Source organism: Protobothrops mucrosquamatus, unplaced genomic scaffold, assembly GCF_001527695.2.
Source record: "Protobothrops mucrosquamatus isolate PMUCROS unplaced genomic scaffold, P.Mucros_1.0 scaffold464, whole genome shotgun sequence".
Classification (NCBI taxonomy): domain Eukaryota; kingdom Metazoa; phylum Chordata; class Lepidosauria; order Squamata; family Viperidae; genus Protobothrops; species Protobothrops mucrosquamatus.
Window position 1 is genome coordinate 1,091,278 of NW_015386785.1, and position 13,576 is coordinate 1,104,853.

General features: G+C 41.0%; 1 protein-coding gene across 1 annotated transcript in view; it reads right to left on the reverse strand.

Annotated features, from left to right (window-relative positions):
• Window positions 1–11,819, reverse strand: part of PALLD (palladin, cytoskeletal associated protein) — a 64,314-nt gene extending 52,495 nt beyond the window's left edge. The window contains exon 1 of the mRNA XM_015816551.1: window positions 11,140–11,819. Coding sequence (XP_015672037.1) covers window positions 11,140–11,651 — 512 coding nt within the window. The 5' untranslated portion in view covers window positions 11,652–11,819. The remainder of the gene's footprint in view (window positions 1–11,139) is intronic.
• Window positions 11,820–13,576: the final 1,757 nt, after the last annotated feature.

A 13,576-nucleotide genomic window follows, 5' to 3' on the forward strand; every position in this document is an offset into this window, starting at 1 on the left:
TTTCCCCTGGTCAGTTCCATCTGGTTATTATTTACTCACAGTTCTCTGTAATTCACAGAAGTGGAGGCAACGACTGGCTTTGTTCCCAAAAAAGAGGGAACAAAGGCACTTGGGAGACGGAGATTTCCCGGACTCCGGAGGAGTACCCAATTCCGCTCTCCCAAAATAAAGGGGAGAGCTTTTGGGACTCTACTCCTATTCAGGAATACTCACCTCGACCCCTTCTCCCGGGGCACAAGGTTCCAAGCCGCTGAACAGCTGCTGACCGCTGTTCATGCTGGCTCTGACGCCTTCCCAAGAGGACAGCTCCAAAAAGAGCTGCCATCGGCGCGCCGTCCCACCGGAAGTCCGTATGTTAACAACTGCTTTTGTTGTTTTATATTTGTAAGGTAAGACACCCAGTCTTTAGGAGTCAGCATTATTATTGTTGTTGTTGTTATGACTTGGCAGCTGTTGAGTTTCTGTAGCAATTGTCTACATGATAAAGTTTCTCATCCCTCAGTGCATGTTCTAATCTAATGCATTAGAAAAAAGGTTTGGAACAGACTGAAATCAATATTTGATTATATTAATATTATATTCAAGAACCAGTCTTGTGTAATAGTTAAGATGATGGCCAAGAAACCAGGAAATTGTGAATTCTAATCCCACTTTAGGCATGAAAGCCAGCTGGATAACCTTGGACCAGTCACTCTCTCTGTGCCCAACCCATCTCACAAGATTGTTGTCGTGGGGAATAGAAAAGGAGAAGAAGTATTAGGTATGTTGGCTATCTTGAGTTAGTTACATAGTAATAACCGCAGGATAAAAATCTAATAAATGTAAATAAATATTTGGAAAGCTATGGAATAATTTAATGCAAGTTTATTTTCATTATAAGTATTTTTTAAATTGCTGCAATTACCATCCCAAACTGGATCAAGTTAAACCTCATACTCCAAAGTTTGATTTTACACTGATAATGTTTTTTTCATGTTTTTCCCCCTTGGTGGTAGGTTTTAGACATACTTTGAAGTTACTGTATTCTATTACCTATTTACTCATAGGACAAATTGACTAACATTTTTTTACAATGTTGTTGTTAGTTGCGAAGTCGTGTCCGACCCATCGCGACCCCATGGACAATGTTCCTCCAGGCCTTCCTGTCCTCTACCATTTTCTGGAGTCCATTTAAGCTCACGCCTAGTGCTTCAGTGACTCCATCCAGCCACCTCATTCTCTGTCGTCCCGTTCTTCTATTGCCCTCAATCTTTCCAGGCATTAGGCTATTCTCCAGTGAGTCTTTCCTTCTCATTAGGTGGCCAAAGTACTTGAGTTTCAACTTCAGGATCTGGCCTTCTAAAGAGCAGTCAGGGTTGATCTCCTCTAGGACTGACCAGTTTGATCGCCTTGCAGTCCAGGGGACTCACAGGAGTCTTCTCAAGGCCTCAATTCTTTTGCGCTCAGCCTTTCTTATGGTCCAACTTTCACAGCCATATATTGCAACTGGAAAAACCATGGCCTTGACTATACATACTTTTGTTGGCAGGGTGATGTCTCTGCTTTTTAGTATGCTGTCTAGATTTGCCATAGCTTTCCTCCCCAGGAGCAAGCATCTTTTAATTTCTTGGCTGCAGTCCCCATCTGCAGTGATCTTGGAAGCTCAGGAAAATAAAATCTGTCACTACCTCCATTTCTTCCCCATCTATTTGCCAGGAATTGAGAGGGCCGGATGCCATGATCTTGATTTTCTTAATGTTGAGTTTCAAGCCAACTTTTGCACTCTCCTTCTTCACCTTCTCTCCTTCAAGAGGCTCTTTAGTTCCTCTTCACTTTCTGCCATTAGAATAGTATCATCTGCATATCTTTGGTTGTTGATATTTCTCCCGGCAATCTTAATTCCAACTTTTGGTTCATCTAGCCCTACCTTTCTCATGATGTGCTCTGCATATAAGTTAAATAGGCAGGGCGACAATATACAGCCTTGCCAGACTCCTTTCCCAATTTTGAACCAATCAGTGGTTCCCTGTCCAGTTCTCACTGTTGCTTCTTGACCAGCATATAGATTTCTCAAGAGACAAATAAAATGGTCTGGTACTCCCATTTCTTTAAGAACTTGCCACAATTTGTTGTGATCTACACAATCAAAGACTTTAGCATAGTCAATGAAGCAGAAGTAGATGTTTTTCTGGAATTCCCTAGCTTTCTCCATGATCCAGCGTATGTTGGCAATTTGATCTCTAGTTCCTCTGCCTCTTCGAAATCCTGCCTGTACTTCTGGTAGTTCTTGATCCACATATTGCTGGAGTCTAGCTTGTAGGATTTTAAGCATAACTTTACTAGCATGTGAAATGAGTGCAATGGTGTGATAGTTTGAACATTCTTTGGCATTTCCTTTCTTTGGAATTGGAATGTAAACTGACCTTTTCCAATCCTGTGGCCATTGTTGAGTTTTCCAAATTTGCTGGCAAATTGAGTGTAGCACTTTTACTGCATCGTCTTTTAAGATTTTGAATAGCTCAGCTGGAATACTGTTACCTCCACTAGCTTTGTTGCTGCTCAGATTTCAATTTCACTTCACATTCTAGGATGTCTGGCTCAAGGTCAGGGATCACTCCATTATCGTTATCTGGGACGTTAAGCTCGTTCTTGTATAGTTCTTCTGTGTAGTTTTGCCACCTCTTCTTAATCTCTTCTGCCTCTGTTAGGTCCCTGACATTTTGGTCCTTTATCATGCCCATCTTTGCATGAAAAGTTCCCTTCATATCTCCAATTTTCTTGAAGAGATCTCTGGCTCTCCCTATTGTTGTTTTCTTCTATTTCTTTGCACTGTTCATTTAAGAGGGCATTCTTATCTCTTCTAGCTATTCTCTCGTATTCTGCATTCAATTGGGTGTATCTTTCTCTTTCTCCCTTGCCTTTCATTTCCCTTCTTTCCTCAGCTATTTGTAAAGCTTCCTCAGACAGCCATTTTGCTTTCTTGCATTTCTTTTTCTTTGGGAAGGTTTTAGTTGCTACCTCTTGTACAATGTTGCGAACCTCCGTCCATAGTTCTTCAGGCACTCTATCAGATCTAATTTCTTAAATCTATGTTACTTCTACTGTATATTCATCAGTGATATGATTTAGTTCATACCTGAGTGGCCTAGTGTTTTTCCCTACTTTCTTCAATTTAAGCCTAAATTTTGCAACGAGAAGCTCATGATCTGAGCCACAGTCAGCTCCTGGTCTTGTTTTTACTGACTGTATAGAGCTTCTCCATCTTTGGCTGCAGAGCACATGGTCAATCTGATTTCTGTGTTGACCGTCTGGTGATGTCCATGTGTAGAGCTGTCTCTTGGATTGTTGGGAAAAGAGTGTTTGCTATGAACATCGTATTCTCTTGACAAAATTCTATCAGCCTGTGCCCTGCTTCATTTTGTACTCCAAGGCCAAACTTGCCTGTTATTCCAGTTATCTTTTGGCTTCCTATTTTAGCATTCCAATCCCCCATGATGATAAAGACATCATTTTTTGGTGTTGATTCTATAAGGTGCTGTAGGGCTTCATAGAACCGGTCAATTTCATCCTCTTCAGCACCAGTGGTTGGGGCATAGACTTGGACTACTGTGATATTGAATGGTTTGCCTTGGATTCGCACTGAGATCATTCTGTCATTTTGGGGATTGTATCCCAATATTGCTTTTCCTACTCTTTTATTGACCATGAAGGCTACTCCATTTCTTCTGAGGGATTCTTGGCCCGCAGTAGTATATCTGATGGTCCTCTGAATTAAATTCACCCATTCCTGTCCATTTTAATTCACTGATTCCTAAGATGTTGATGTTCAGTCTTGTCATCTCTTGTTTGACCACGTCCAGTTTGCCTTGATTCATGGATCTTACATTCCAGGTTCCTGTGGAGAAAAGATCTTTACAGCATCTGACTTTCCTTTCACCACCAGATGCATCCACAGCTGAGCATCCTTTCAGCTTTGGCCCAGTCGCTTCACTCTTTCTGGCACTACTAGTACTAGCCCTCTGCTCTTCCCCAGTAGCATATTGGACACCTTATGACCTAAGGGGCTCATCTTCCAGCATCTTTTTGTCTTTTAGTATTGTCCATGGGGTTTTCTTGGCAAAAATACTGGAATGGGTTGCCATTTCCTTCTTCAGTGGATCACATTTTGTCAGAACTCTCTGCTATGACCTGTCTGTCTTGGGTGGCCCTGCACGGCATAGCTCATAGCTTCATTGAGTTACGCAAGCCCCTTCGCCACAAGGCAGCAATCCATGAAGGAGTTTTTTACAATAATAGCTTATTATTAATGAATGGCAGAAGAGAAACATTTTTCTTTTAAAATTACCTCAATAAAATGACATTAGTTCTTAGTTTTAAAGAAAATGCTTGGCTTATCATGAAGGATATTACGGTCTTCCTTTTCAGTTTTTAGAAACAAAAACATTTCAAGTCCTCTGTGTTCATTTGTCCTCCTTTTTCATGTGGCCTCTTTCTTTTCTTAGCTTTATGGCTGCCTTCCAAGTAAGCAAGGAGCTCTTAATCCCCTGCTTGATTCCAATAGAACAACAAAATACCCATTTCTCTTAGCAAAATAAGTAAAAGAGGTAGTACCCCAATATCCTAAGCATATAAAATAATCACATTACCCAAAGCATATGAAGCATTTCTCTCATCTAGCAACTGGACTTAATAAACTCTGGGAAGAGTCCCTAGAAGAGTGTTATATTCAAAAATGGAGAGTATGTCAGGCTCTTGCTCTTATGCATTACATCTACTCACTTTCTACATTGGTAAACTGTAAGTAACATTAAAAATATAAACTGTTTATAAAAGAAGTCACTATAAAGGAGGGGGATGATTTGAATTAACGTCCAGCATTTGAACATGCTTTAGATAGGATGCCATGAAGAAGATTCTTAATGTTTTCTCTTCTTTAACTCTGTAGGGAAAAAAATACTTTTTTTTTCTTGAAACAAGCCTTGCCTTGAGCCATCTGGGTGATCATTTATAAGATCATACAATGCTTCCTATGGCATCCTGCCATAGGCCAAAGGACAACCACTATTCTTCAAGCAAAAAGGGACAGGCCCCTTCTGCATTCTGCCTCCTGCTCCTTCTTATATTCTAGTCAGCCTGAGCTGCTTCTGAAAGTTATCTTATCCTGGGCTTTTTTTCCTAGGTAATATTCTTACATATCTCTGTGAAGATTATCTTTCTTACTCTATAATTCAAAATTTATATTTAATAACATACATTCTAGAACATTTTTATTCTAATTTAATAAAAAATTATTTTAAAAAGTAAGCAAAACTTTATGGGTGGTTTAAAATAAAGCATACTAAAATGTAATTTGAATGAACTATATAGAATAAAATTAATTGAAATGCACATTGTATAAACTAGGTAATTGCAAGATGGTAATTCAACAATATGAATTAAAATGAAATAAAAACACAGTTACGAAGAATCTGATTAAGTTGTTTCAAAATACATTTCAATTTAGAATGTTATCGTATATAGGACTACCAAATGGTGAAAAAAATGTATATTGTATTGAAGTACAGTAGCAGAATAAAAGTGGTGAAAATGATGCATTTTTCAAAGCTTATACTTTGTAATGTGCTGTCCTCTTGATTAAATCATAGCCATATGAATATATCTCAAGACAAATGGAAAAAATTTGGAAAAGAATATAAGAATAAATCTATTATAAGACCTGTTATTACAAAATGTAATAGGGAGATGGATCATATAGCGATAAACAGTTTTGTACAGTATATTTAATAAAAGTGGACTTTTAAAAGGAAAATTTAAATGCTCCTTAAGATGCACACGGCTCGTTAAATGCACATGAGGTATCTCAGGGTAGGGAAGGCCATGGAGGGCCTAGTGATGGAACAGGCCCCCAAGGCCTCCCCGACCCACTAAGATACCTCATGCTTCCCCCTCCCTTCCTGCCGCACCGGACTCACTTACCTTGCAAAATCTATCTCCTTTCTGCCTCAGTTTCTTTCCCTTTGAGGGAGAGGAGAGTTGGCTTGGAAATGCTTTTCGCACCGACAATGGAAGCTCCTGGGTGCTGTAATATCATGTGAGTTCAAAAGAGATCACGGTCCCCAGAAGCTTACATTCTGGGAGGGGGGGAAGTGTTTGCTTTGTTTGCTTGCCTATGGGGCAAAGTGTGGACTCGGAATTAGCCAGGCACAGGAACCAATGCCTGGGTGAAATTATTGGTCGCATATGCTGACCTTAATTTGAGGGCAGGAATGAAGCCTTCAACTAAGCGGGGAGTCGTGGGGCGAGTCACCATGCACCTGCATTCAAGCTGCTGGTGGCAACCACCTGAGAGGCCACGATCTCCCTTCCCCAGCCAGCCACCCAGCCCTCCCGACCTACTCCTTGCCTGACTGGCCGGTAGCCCAAATCCTGACCGCTCTTCTTCTTGTCGTCCTCCCAACTCAAGTGGTGGCAGCGGCTTGAGTTTCTCCACTCTGTCCTTAAGAAAGAAATTGGAGGGGCAGAGTAGGATTGTTCTCAAGAAGATGTGGGTGCATTGCTCGTTCTGTTTCCTTCCACTCAGATGGAGTGGAGAAATTCAAACCACTGCTGCTGCTGCTCAAACACGTTTCATTTGAATGGAGACCTTGGGGAGATGGGGAGCTCCTTCTGTGTATGAATGCACGCTTGAAAACTCAGTGAATTGCTGCATATCCAAGGCTCCCATACACCTTTTCTCTGAACAGAGAACTTGGGGAGGTGGGGAGCTCCTTCTGTGTGCAAATGCAATGCTTGAAAACACAGCAAATTTGCTTCATTTTGAACAGCCCCATTTGCTCAGAGACAGGGAATCCAGTTTCCTCAAGGTCTCTCTTCCAATAAAAAGTTTATGTGCACCTATGTGGCCTTTGAAAATGAAGCGATTTGCTTCGTTTTGAACTGCCCCGTTTGCTCACAGAGGGAGAATCCAGTTTCCCCAAGGTCGCCCTTCTGATAAAAAGTTTATGAGCGGCAGCGGCTTGGGTTTCTTGGCTCTGAGTGGAAGAGAGCGGAGACGCAGCAGTGGGATTGCTCTCAATAAAGCCGGTGCATGTGAGCAAGCAGTGCATCCGGGTCTTATTGTTTGAGAGGAATCCTGCTGCTGTGCCTCCACTTTCTTCCACTCGGACGGAGCTGAGAAACCCAAGCTGTTGCTGCCGCTTGAGTGAAGAGAACCTGGAGGAGGAGAAGAGCGGTGAGGATTTGTGCCAACGGTTGGCCAGGCAAGGAGGTCGGGTGGGATGGATGGTTGGCTGGGGAGAGGGATCCTGGCTGCTCAGGTGGTTGTCACCGCTGCCGGCTTGGATGCGGGTGCAAGGAATCTGGCTCCACAATGCCTCCCCGCTCAGTTGAAGGTGAGTGAGCCGCTCAGCCGGGCCACGGACACTATTGGTTCCTGCGCCCGGCCAACTCCGATTCCACGCTTTGCCCCACAGATGTGCAAACAAAGCAAACACCCCCCCCAAGAATGGAAGCTTCTGGGGGCTATGATCTCTTTCACAAAGAATGGGTTTTTGAAAGTGCGCAATATTATGGCGCACAGGAGCTTCCACTGTTAGCATGAAAAGAAAACTTTTGCAAGCTTTTCTCCTCTCCCTCAAAGGAAAGAAACTGCAGCAAGAGAGGAGACAGATTTTGCAAGGTAAGTGAGTCTGGCACGGCAGGAAGGGAGGGGGAAGCAATTTTGAGGAGTGGGGGGGATAGAGCAAATGTTGCAGAGCCTCTACAGTCCATCATAAGGACAAACAACTGCCATGGTGCTGCAATATTTGTAATTTTGGGACTTGCTCATAAACACTAGGGGGCGCTGATTGCATAACTTCGAATGAGTGTTAAGTAACTCGGGGATTACCTGTATTAGGCATAAAAATATTCTTGTTCAAAACTGCATAAAATATATTCCTTTTCTCATGCCTCCTTGCAGTTAGTATCCATCTTTTTGAATCTTTTTTTTTAAAACAAATTTTATTGGTTTTTTAATTCTTAGAACAAAGTGCTCAAGACACACCGTAGTGCTGGGGTAATCAAACATCCAGAAATAAAACCATATATGAATAACTCAAATAAATACATCAAATATTCCCTCTCTATTTCCCTCAAATAGCATAATATATTTAAAATAATCCATTTCTAATTTAAATTTCTATAAATCCTAAACCTGTTTTAGAGCTTTGTAAATTTACAATTACCATAATCAAATTTAACTTTAAATAAACACATTATCAATTCAGGTATCCCTTCCGGATATATTCTAGTTCTTGATCTCTTAAATCCTTAATTTTATCACAAGTCTCGTTTATTTCTTCTTCCACTACACACTATATCTCCTATATCTCTGGTTCGCGGCGACTCCGGTTGTGATTAGAGACTTGTCTCCACACCGGCCGGGTTTTCTTCGCCGGTAAACCTCTTAGTGGGTCAAAAGTCGCCCTGGAGGGGCGACCACCGAGGAGGAGGCTTGCTGGTGACTGCAGGAGGGCGGCAGCTTCTCTCGTGGCTCCAGCTATCTCCTTAGGGCCGACCGAGCAAAGATCGTCCTGCAAGATGGCCGATTACTCTGCTGCACCAGCCGAAAGCACAGCTACATCTAAGCGTGATAGACCCACCGCGGATGATCCGGGTGAGACCCCTTCTGCTCCTCTCTTCACCCTATTCTGTTTTTTTTTTTTGCCTGTAAAAGCTTTTGGAATTATTTTCCTGTCTTGAAAAAGCAGCTTTTGTATGCGTGGGAAGAAAGGCGCTAAACAAAAGGATAGAAATTTTTTTTTAAAGACTTCACCTATTCTCATTTACTTTGGGGTACAGAAAAAACTCTTTTCTAAGAGCTGTACTATTATTTTACACTGGAAGATTATTTCTTTTTCCATTTTTTCCTTTAAAAGGTAGAAAAAAAGGGGGGGGGAGAAATGGTGTCTGGAAAAGATTTTTTTAATCTACTGAGGACATCTAGTAGCAAAAAGTTAATATTGCAACTGCTGGTTATTGTTTGGAGATGAGATGTACTTGACCTTCAAACTACTCTTGAAGAGAAAAGATAAGATGATGCAGCTGTGGGAATTGTGGGGATATTGCTTAACTTTTATTAAATACAGCCTCCACTAAAAGAAAAAAGGGACTCTCTTCAATTACTATTAAAATGGAGAAACCTCATTCACAATTAAACTGTAAACTTATATTGGAAAAGATTTATGAGGCTACTGAAGAAATATGTGCTACAATGAAAGAGATTACTACAGAATTAAGAGCCAGAAGCCTTACTCCAAACCTTCAAACTGACTTTCAGACTACATCTGACCATTCTATAAACCAAAACATACTAGAAGAGAAATCAATTGAGATTAAAGAGGAATTTATTTTACCTTACAAGCATTTCATCTATATTTTCGAGGATCAGAAAAATCAAAGACTGAGATTTGAACCTTTAAAGCAACGAGGCTTTAAGGATAAGAGAAATAGACGCTCAATGCAGAGGACGGGATGCTTTTTACTGTCTCAAATGACACTACAAGCAACAAAGAGAGACCTATCGGCTGAAAGGGAAGCTTTGTTATGGAAACCTGCCTGGCACAAAAAGAAGGCCAGAATAAGACTGAAAAGAGAAATTTAAAATTATATGTAATGGATCAAAGGCACTGTAGAATTATGGACTGATTTAAAGATTAAGATTTAGAGTTAGAAGTAAGAGAAAAATGGGTGATTATTAGAATATATATCTTAAATAGATTAAGAATGTATTTTTGGGAATAATAGGTTATTTGTATGAAAACTACTATGTAATGGAATGAAGAAAATTGAAGAGGCGTTTTAGATCTGGATTGACTCAATAATTAATCGAGTATGTTAATTTAGTAAGATGATGTTTTTGACTGATAATATGGATGTCCAATGGACTGAAATGATTTAAGGTTTGATATTATCTTGTTATCTAAAAGAGATTGATTGATTGATAGATTAGATGTATATAGGGTAGACTAATATTTTATTTTTGAATCTTAATAGTAATATGGAGAAGACCACACAGAATAAATGGAAGTAAACAGAGTTTTGTTTTGTTTTTTAAAAAAACAACTGAGGACTTTTGTAAGAGAGAAGAGATCTTTTTGGTTATACTGCAAGTTACTTTTCTTGCTCCCTTTAAATTAAAAAATTAAAATAGGAGCAGGAACCAAGAATTTAAATAAATTTCAAATAATTAAAATGAAGTAACCTAAAAACCAAAATCATCTTAACATGAATAAGTCATAAAATGTTAGTCAATGTATAACATGAGGATCTTTAAGGTGATAGGGAAATATGGGAGATAGATTTAGGAATAAATTTAGCAGTAGAGAAATGCAACAAACTAAGGCAAATGTTTCCATGTAGATCTATTCTGCCAAAGGATTTGTACTGAAAATAATTTATATATGGCATAGTATTCCAGTTAGTTTATCATATACATAAGGACTTTTTGAAAAAGGGGGTTTCAAGGAACGAGGCTGAATTATTCATCATCAAAGGGCTCAGTTCGCAATAATAAACATTTCTGTCCCCTTCAAATGAAACTTGCATATAGATTCCTGATACAGAATATTAAATTATTAGAAATCTTGACTATTACATTTTGCATAATTGAAAATGAGATAAAATCAGAAAAGTATCAATTTTTATCCATGTTGTAAATCAAACAAACAACAGCAGAATTTTCCTAATAAAAAATTATGAAAAACATTTCTCATTCTTCTACAGTAAAAAATATAGTTATTTAGATTTTGTACAGTGAGGGAAAAATATTTGATCCCCTGCTGATTTTGTACATTTGCTCACTGACAAAGAAATGATCAGTCTATAATTTTAATGGTAGGTTTAACAGTGAGAGACAGAATAACAAAAAAATCCAGAAAAACGCATTTCAAAAAAGTTATAAATGATTTGCATTTTAATGAGTGAAATAAGTTAAAATAAACCTATTGTTAAAATTATAGACTGATCATTTCTTTGTCAGTAGGCAAATGTACAAAATCAGCAGGGGATCAAATAATTTTTCCCACTCACTGTACATACAATGAATTCATGCCTATCAAAATTAAGAGTAAATAAATAAAAAACTATTTTTTGAGAAGTTCATCAAATGTTCATACTTACGACGGTGTAACACTTTTGGGAAGTCCTAGTGCATTAACTGACATTGGAGGTGGCTGAGATGGTAGCATGGAGCTGAGGAAGGCTGCTGGAGACTGACTAGAGCTGGATAATCTGGGTGTTGGAGAAAAACTGCGGGAAGGCGAGGGGACAGAAGCTGGGAGAGGAGGTGGAGGTGGTGGCAGTGGAAAGGAATCTGCCACTAAAAAAGTAGATGTAGGACTAAAAACAGGGGGAGGGGGAGGGGGAGGAGGTGGGGAAGGAGACCACGGATACTCTTCCTCAGGAGCAAAAGTCTGAGAGAAAGAGGGGACAGATGTTTTACCAAACTGCTTCTCAGAAGCAGTTGGAGACATTGGGGATGGGAGACTAGATGTGGAAGAGCCAGGTGACGGCGTTACATAACTTGAAGCAGGGCTAATATTTTGTGCAGCAATAAATTGTTTAGGACGGGCATAGTTGAAAGAACTGGATGTCTGCATGGTAGGAGCAGAATGAGAATTCAAAATACTCATTTGCACAGGAGAAGGAGAATGGCTGGACTCAAGTTCTTGGAATGAAAATGGAGGGAGAAAAGTTGGGGACAAGGGAAGATTCTGAAGGAAACCAGTTTGCTTCTGATGACACCACTGGTCTGCTTCTTTTTCCAGCCGGATTTGGTTCTGTAGCTGCTGAATTCTTAAAGGATCCCTATATTAATAAAAGGAAAAAATAAAGAGCACACTGTGTATGAGAAAAAAAAAATCTGGAGGAAGTTAATGAATAGATATGCAATTTTTGTCTTATACAGACACTTAAAAAGCCATAATTTTATGAAATATACAATATATAAACATAATTAGTAAATTGGAAGTAGAACATAGATTTGGGCTGCTTCTTAAGTTTTTTCACATTTGTCCCAGCAGACTATGAGAAATTACATGTCAAAAGTAAAATGTCAATCTACCATAGAATGTTTTTATTTTTTCTTTAAAGAACAGTTTTATAGCTGCCATTTAAACAAGAGATAGGATTTTGAATAAAACCATCGAAGATTTAAAAAACAAACATCAAGTGGTACTTTTCATAATAGTAACGGTGTTTTACTAGTATACATTATCTTAAATGACTTTCCATATTAAAAATGAAATAAAACAGTAAAAGGATGCCTGCATATACTTGAACCTAATTAGGTTGTTTTAATGGGTAGATTAAATGTGGATTTTTTTAAAAAAAGAAAACATTTGTATCCCTTATTTTTGGTTTACTTTTTTGTGGACGTTTAGATTCAGCAAATATTCTAAGCCAAGAATCTGGCTGCTTGGGATTTTCTGACACTTTTGCTTCTATAATGAAATAATATATTTATAATTTGTTTTTAGACATGAGCATAGCCCATTTAAGTGTTTTCTATGCACAGTGGCCTCTAATACAGGGCTTTTCAACCGGTGGTACGCGTACCACTAGTGGTACGCGACGACCTGGCTGGTGGTACGCGGCATCGCCTTCCTACCCCCCCGCGGCGTTGACTTCCTACCCCCCCTCCTTCCCAGCTCGCTTGTTGAAATTGAAAACATGAAGCTTGGCGACGGCCTGCAGGAACCCTACTGAGGGCGCACGAAGAGCGCAGGCGCAGAGCGAGGCCCCGCCCTCCCCAGGAACTCATGCAGGATCCGTGTTGCCCTTCCCCCCCTTCTTACTTCAGAAGCAAGTGCGAGCCTGAAGGGGACAGAGCTATCCACTCGCAGGTAGGTGTTTGAGACCGCTCGCGTCGCGGCCCTGAGCACCAACCTCACAACTGCCCCTCCTTCTTTTTCCCCTTCTCTCTCTCTGTTGCGGCCTCACTCTCTTCCATTTTCTTTTCCTCTTCCCCCCCCTCCCGCGAGCTTGCGATACCCCTCATGGCCCTCACATTGCCTCCTGGGGCTCGAGTCTTTCCCCCCTCTCCTCTTCCCGAGGTGCCCGGCTTTAGGGAGGAGAAAGCAAAGCGGCCAGACGGCGCGCGCCCTCCAGGAGGACTCATCCCGTGGCAGCAGGTGGGAATCGAGGCCGTTTGTTTTGCTGATGCTGATCAGAACGGTGACTCGGGGGCCGACCATGGGCGGGGGGATGCTCCCTTGCTCCGGGCTCGCTGAGCTCAGCTCTGCGCTCTCCACTCTCAATACCGATCGAAGTGGCCACAATGGTGCCGCACTCAGTAGCCACCCCTCAAGCACCACCCCCCGCCCAGCACTCATTGGCCTCTAAGTGCTGCCTGTTGGACGCAGCGCGGTTTCATCGGGCTGCGGCGGCTCGAGGCGATTGCTGGCGTCTCGTTGGCTCAGGCCGCCCGCCCATGATAGGCATCTGATGGTGACTCGGGGGATAGCCGTGGGCGGGGGCTGCTCCCTTGCTCTGGACTCGCTGAGCTCCGATACCGATCGAACATTCCAACGCCCGCATGGTGGGAAACCGATCCGGG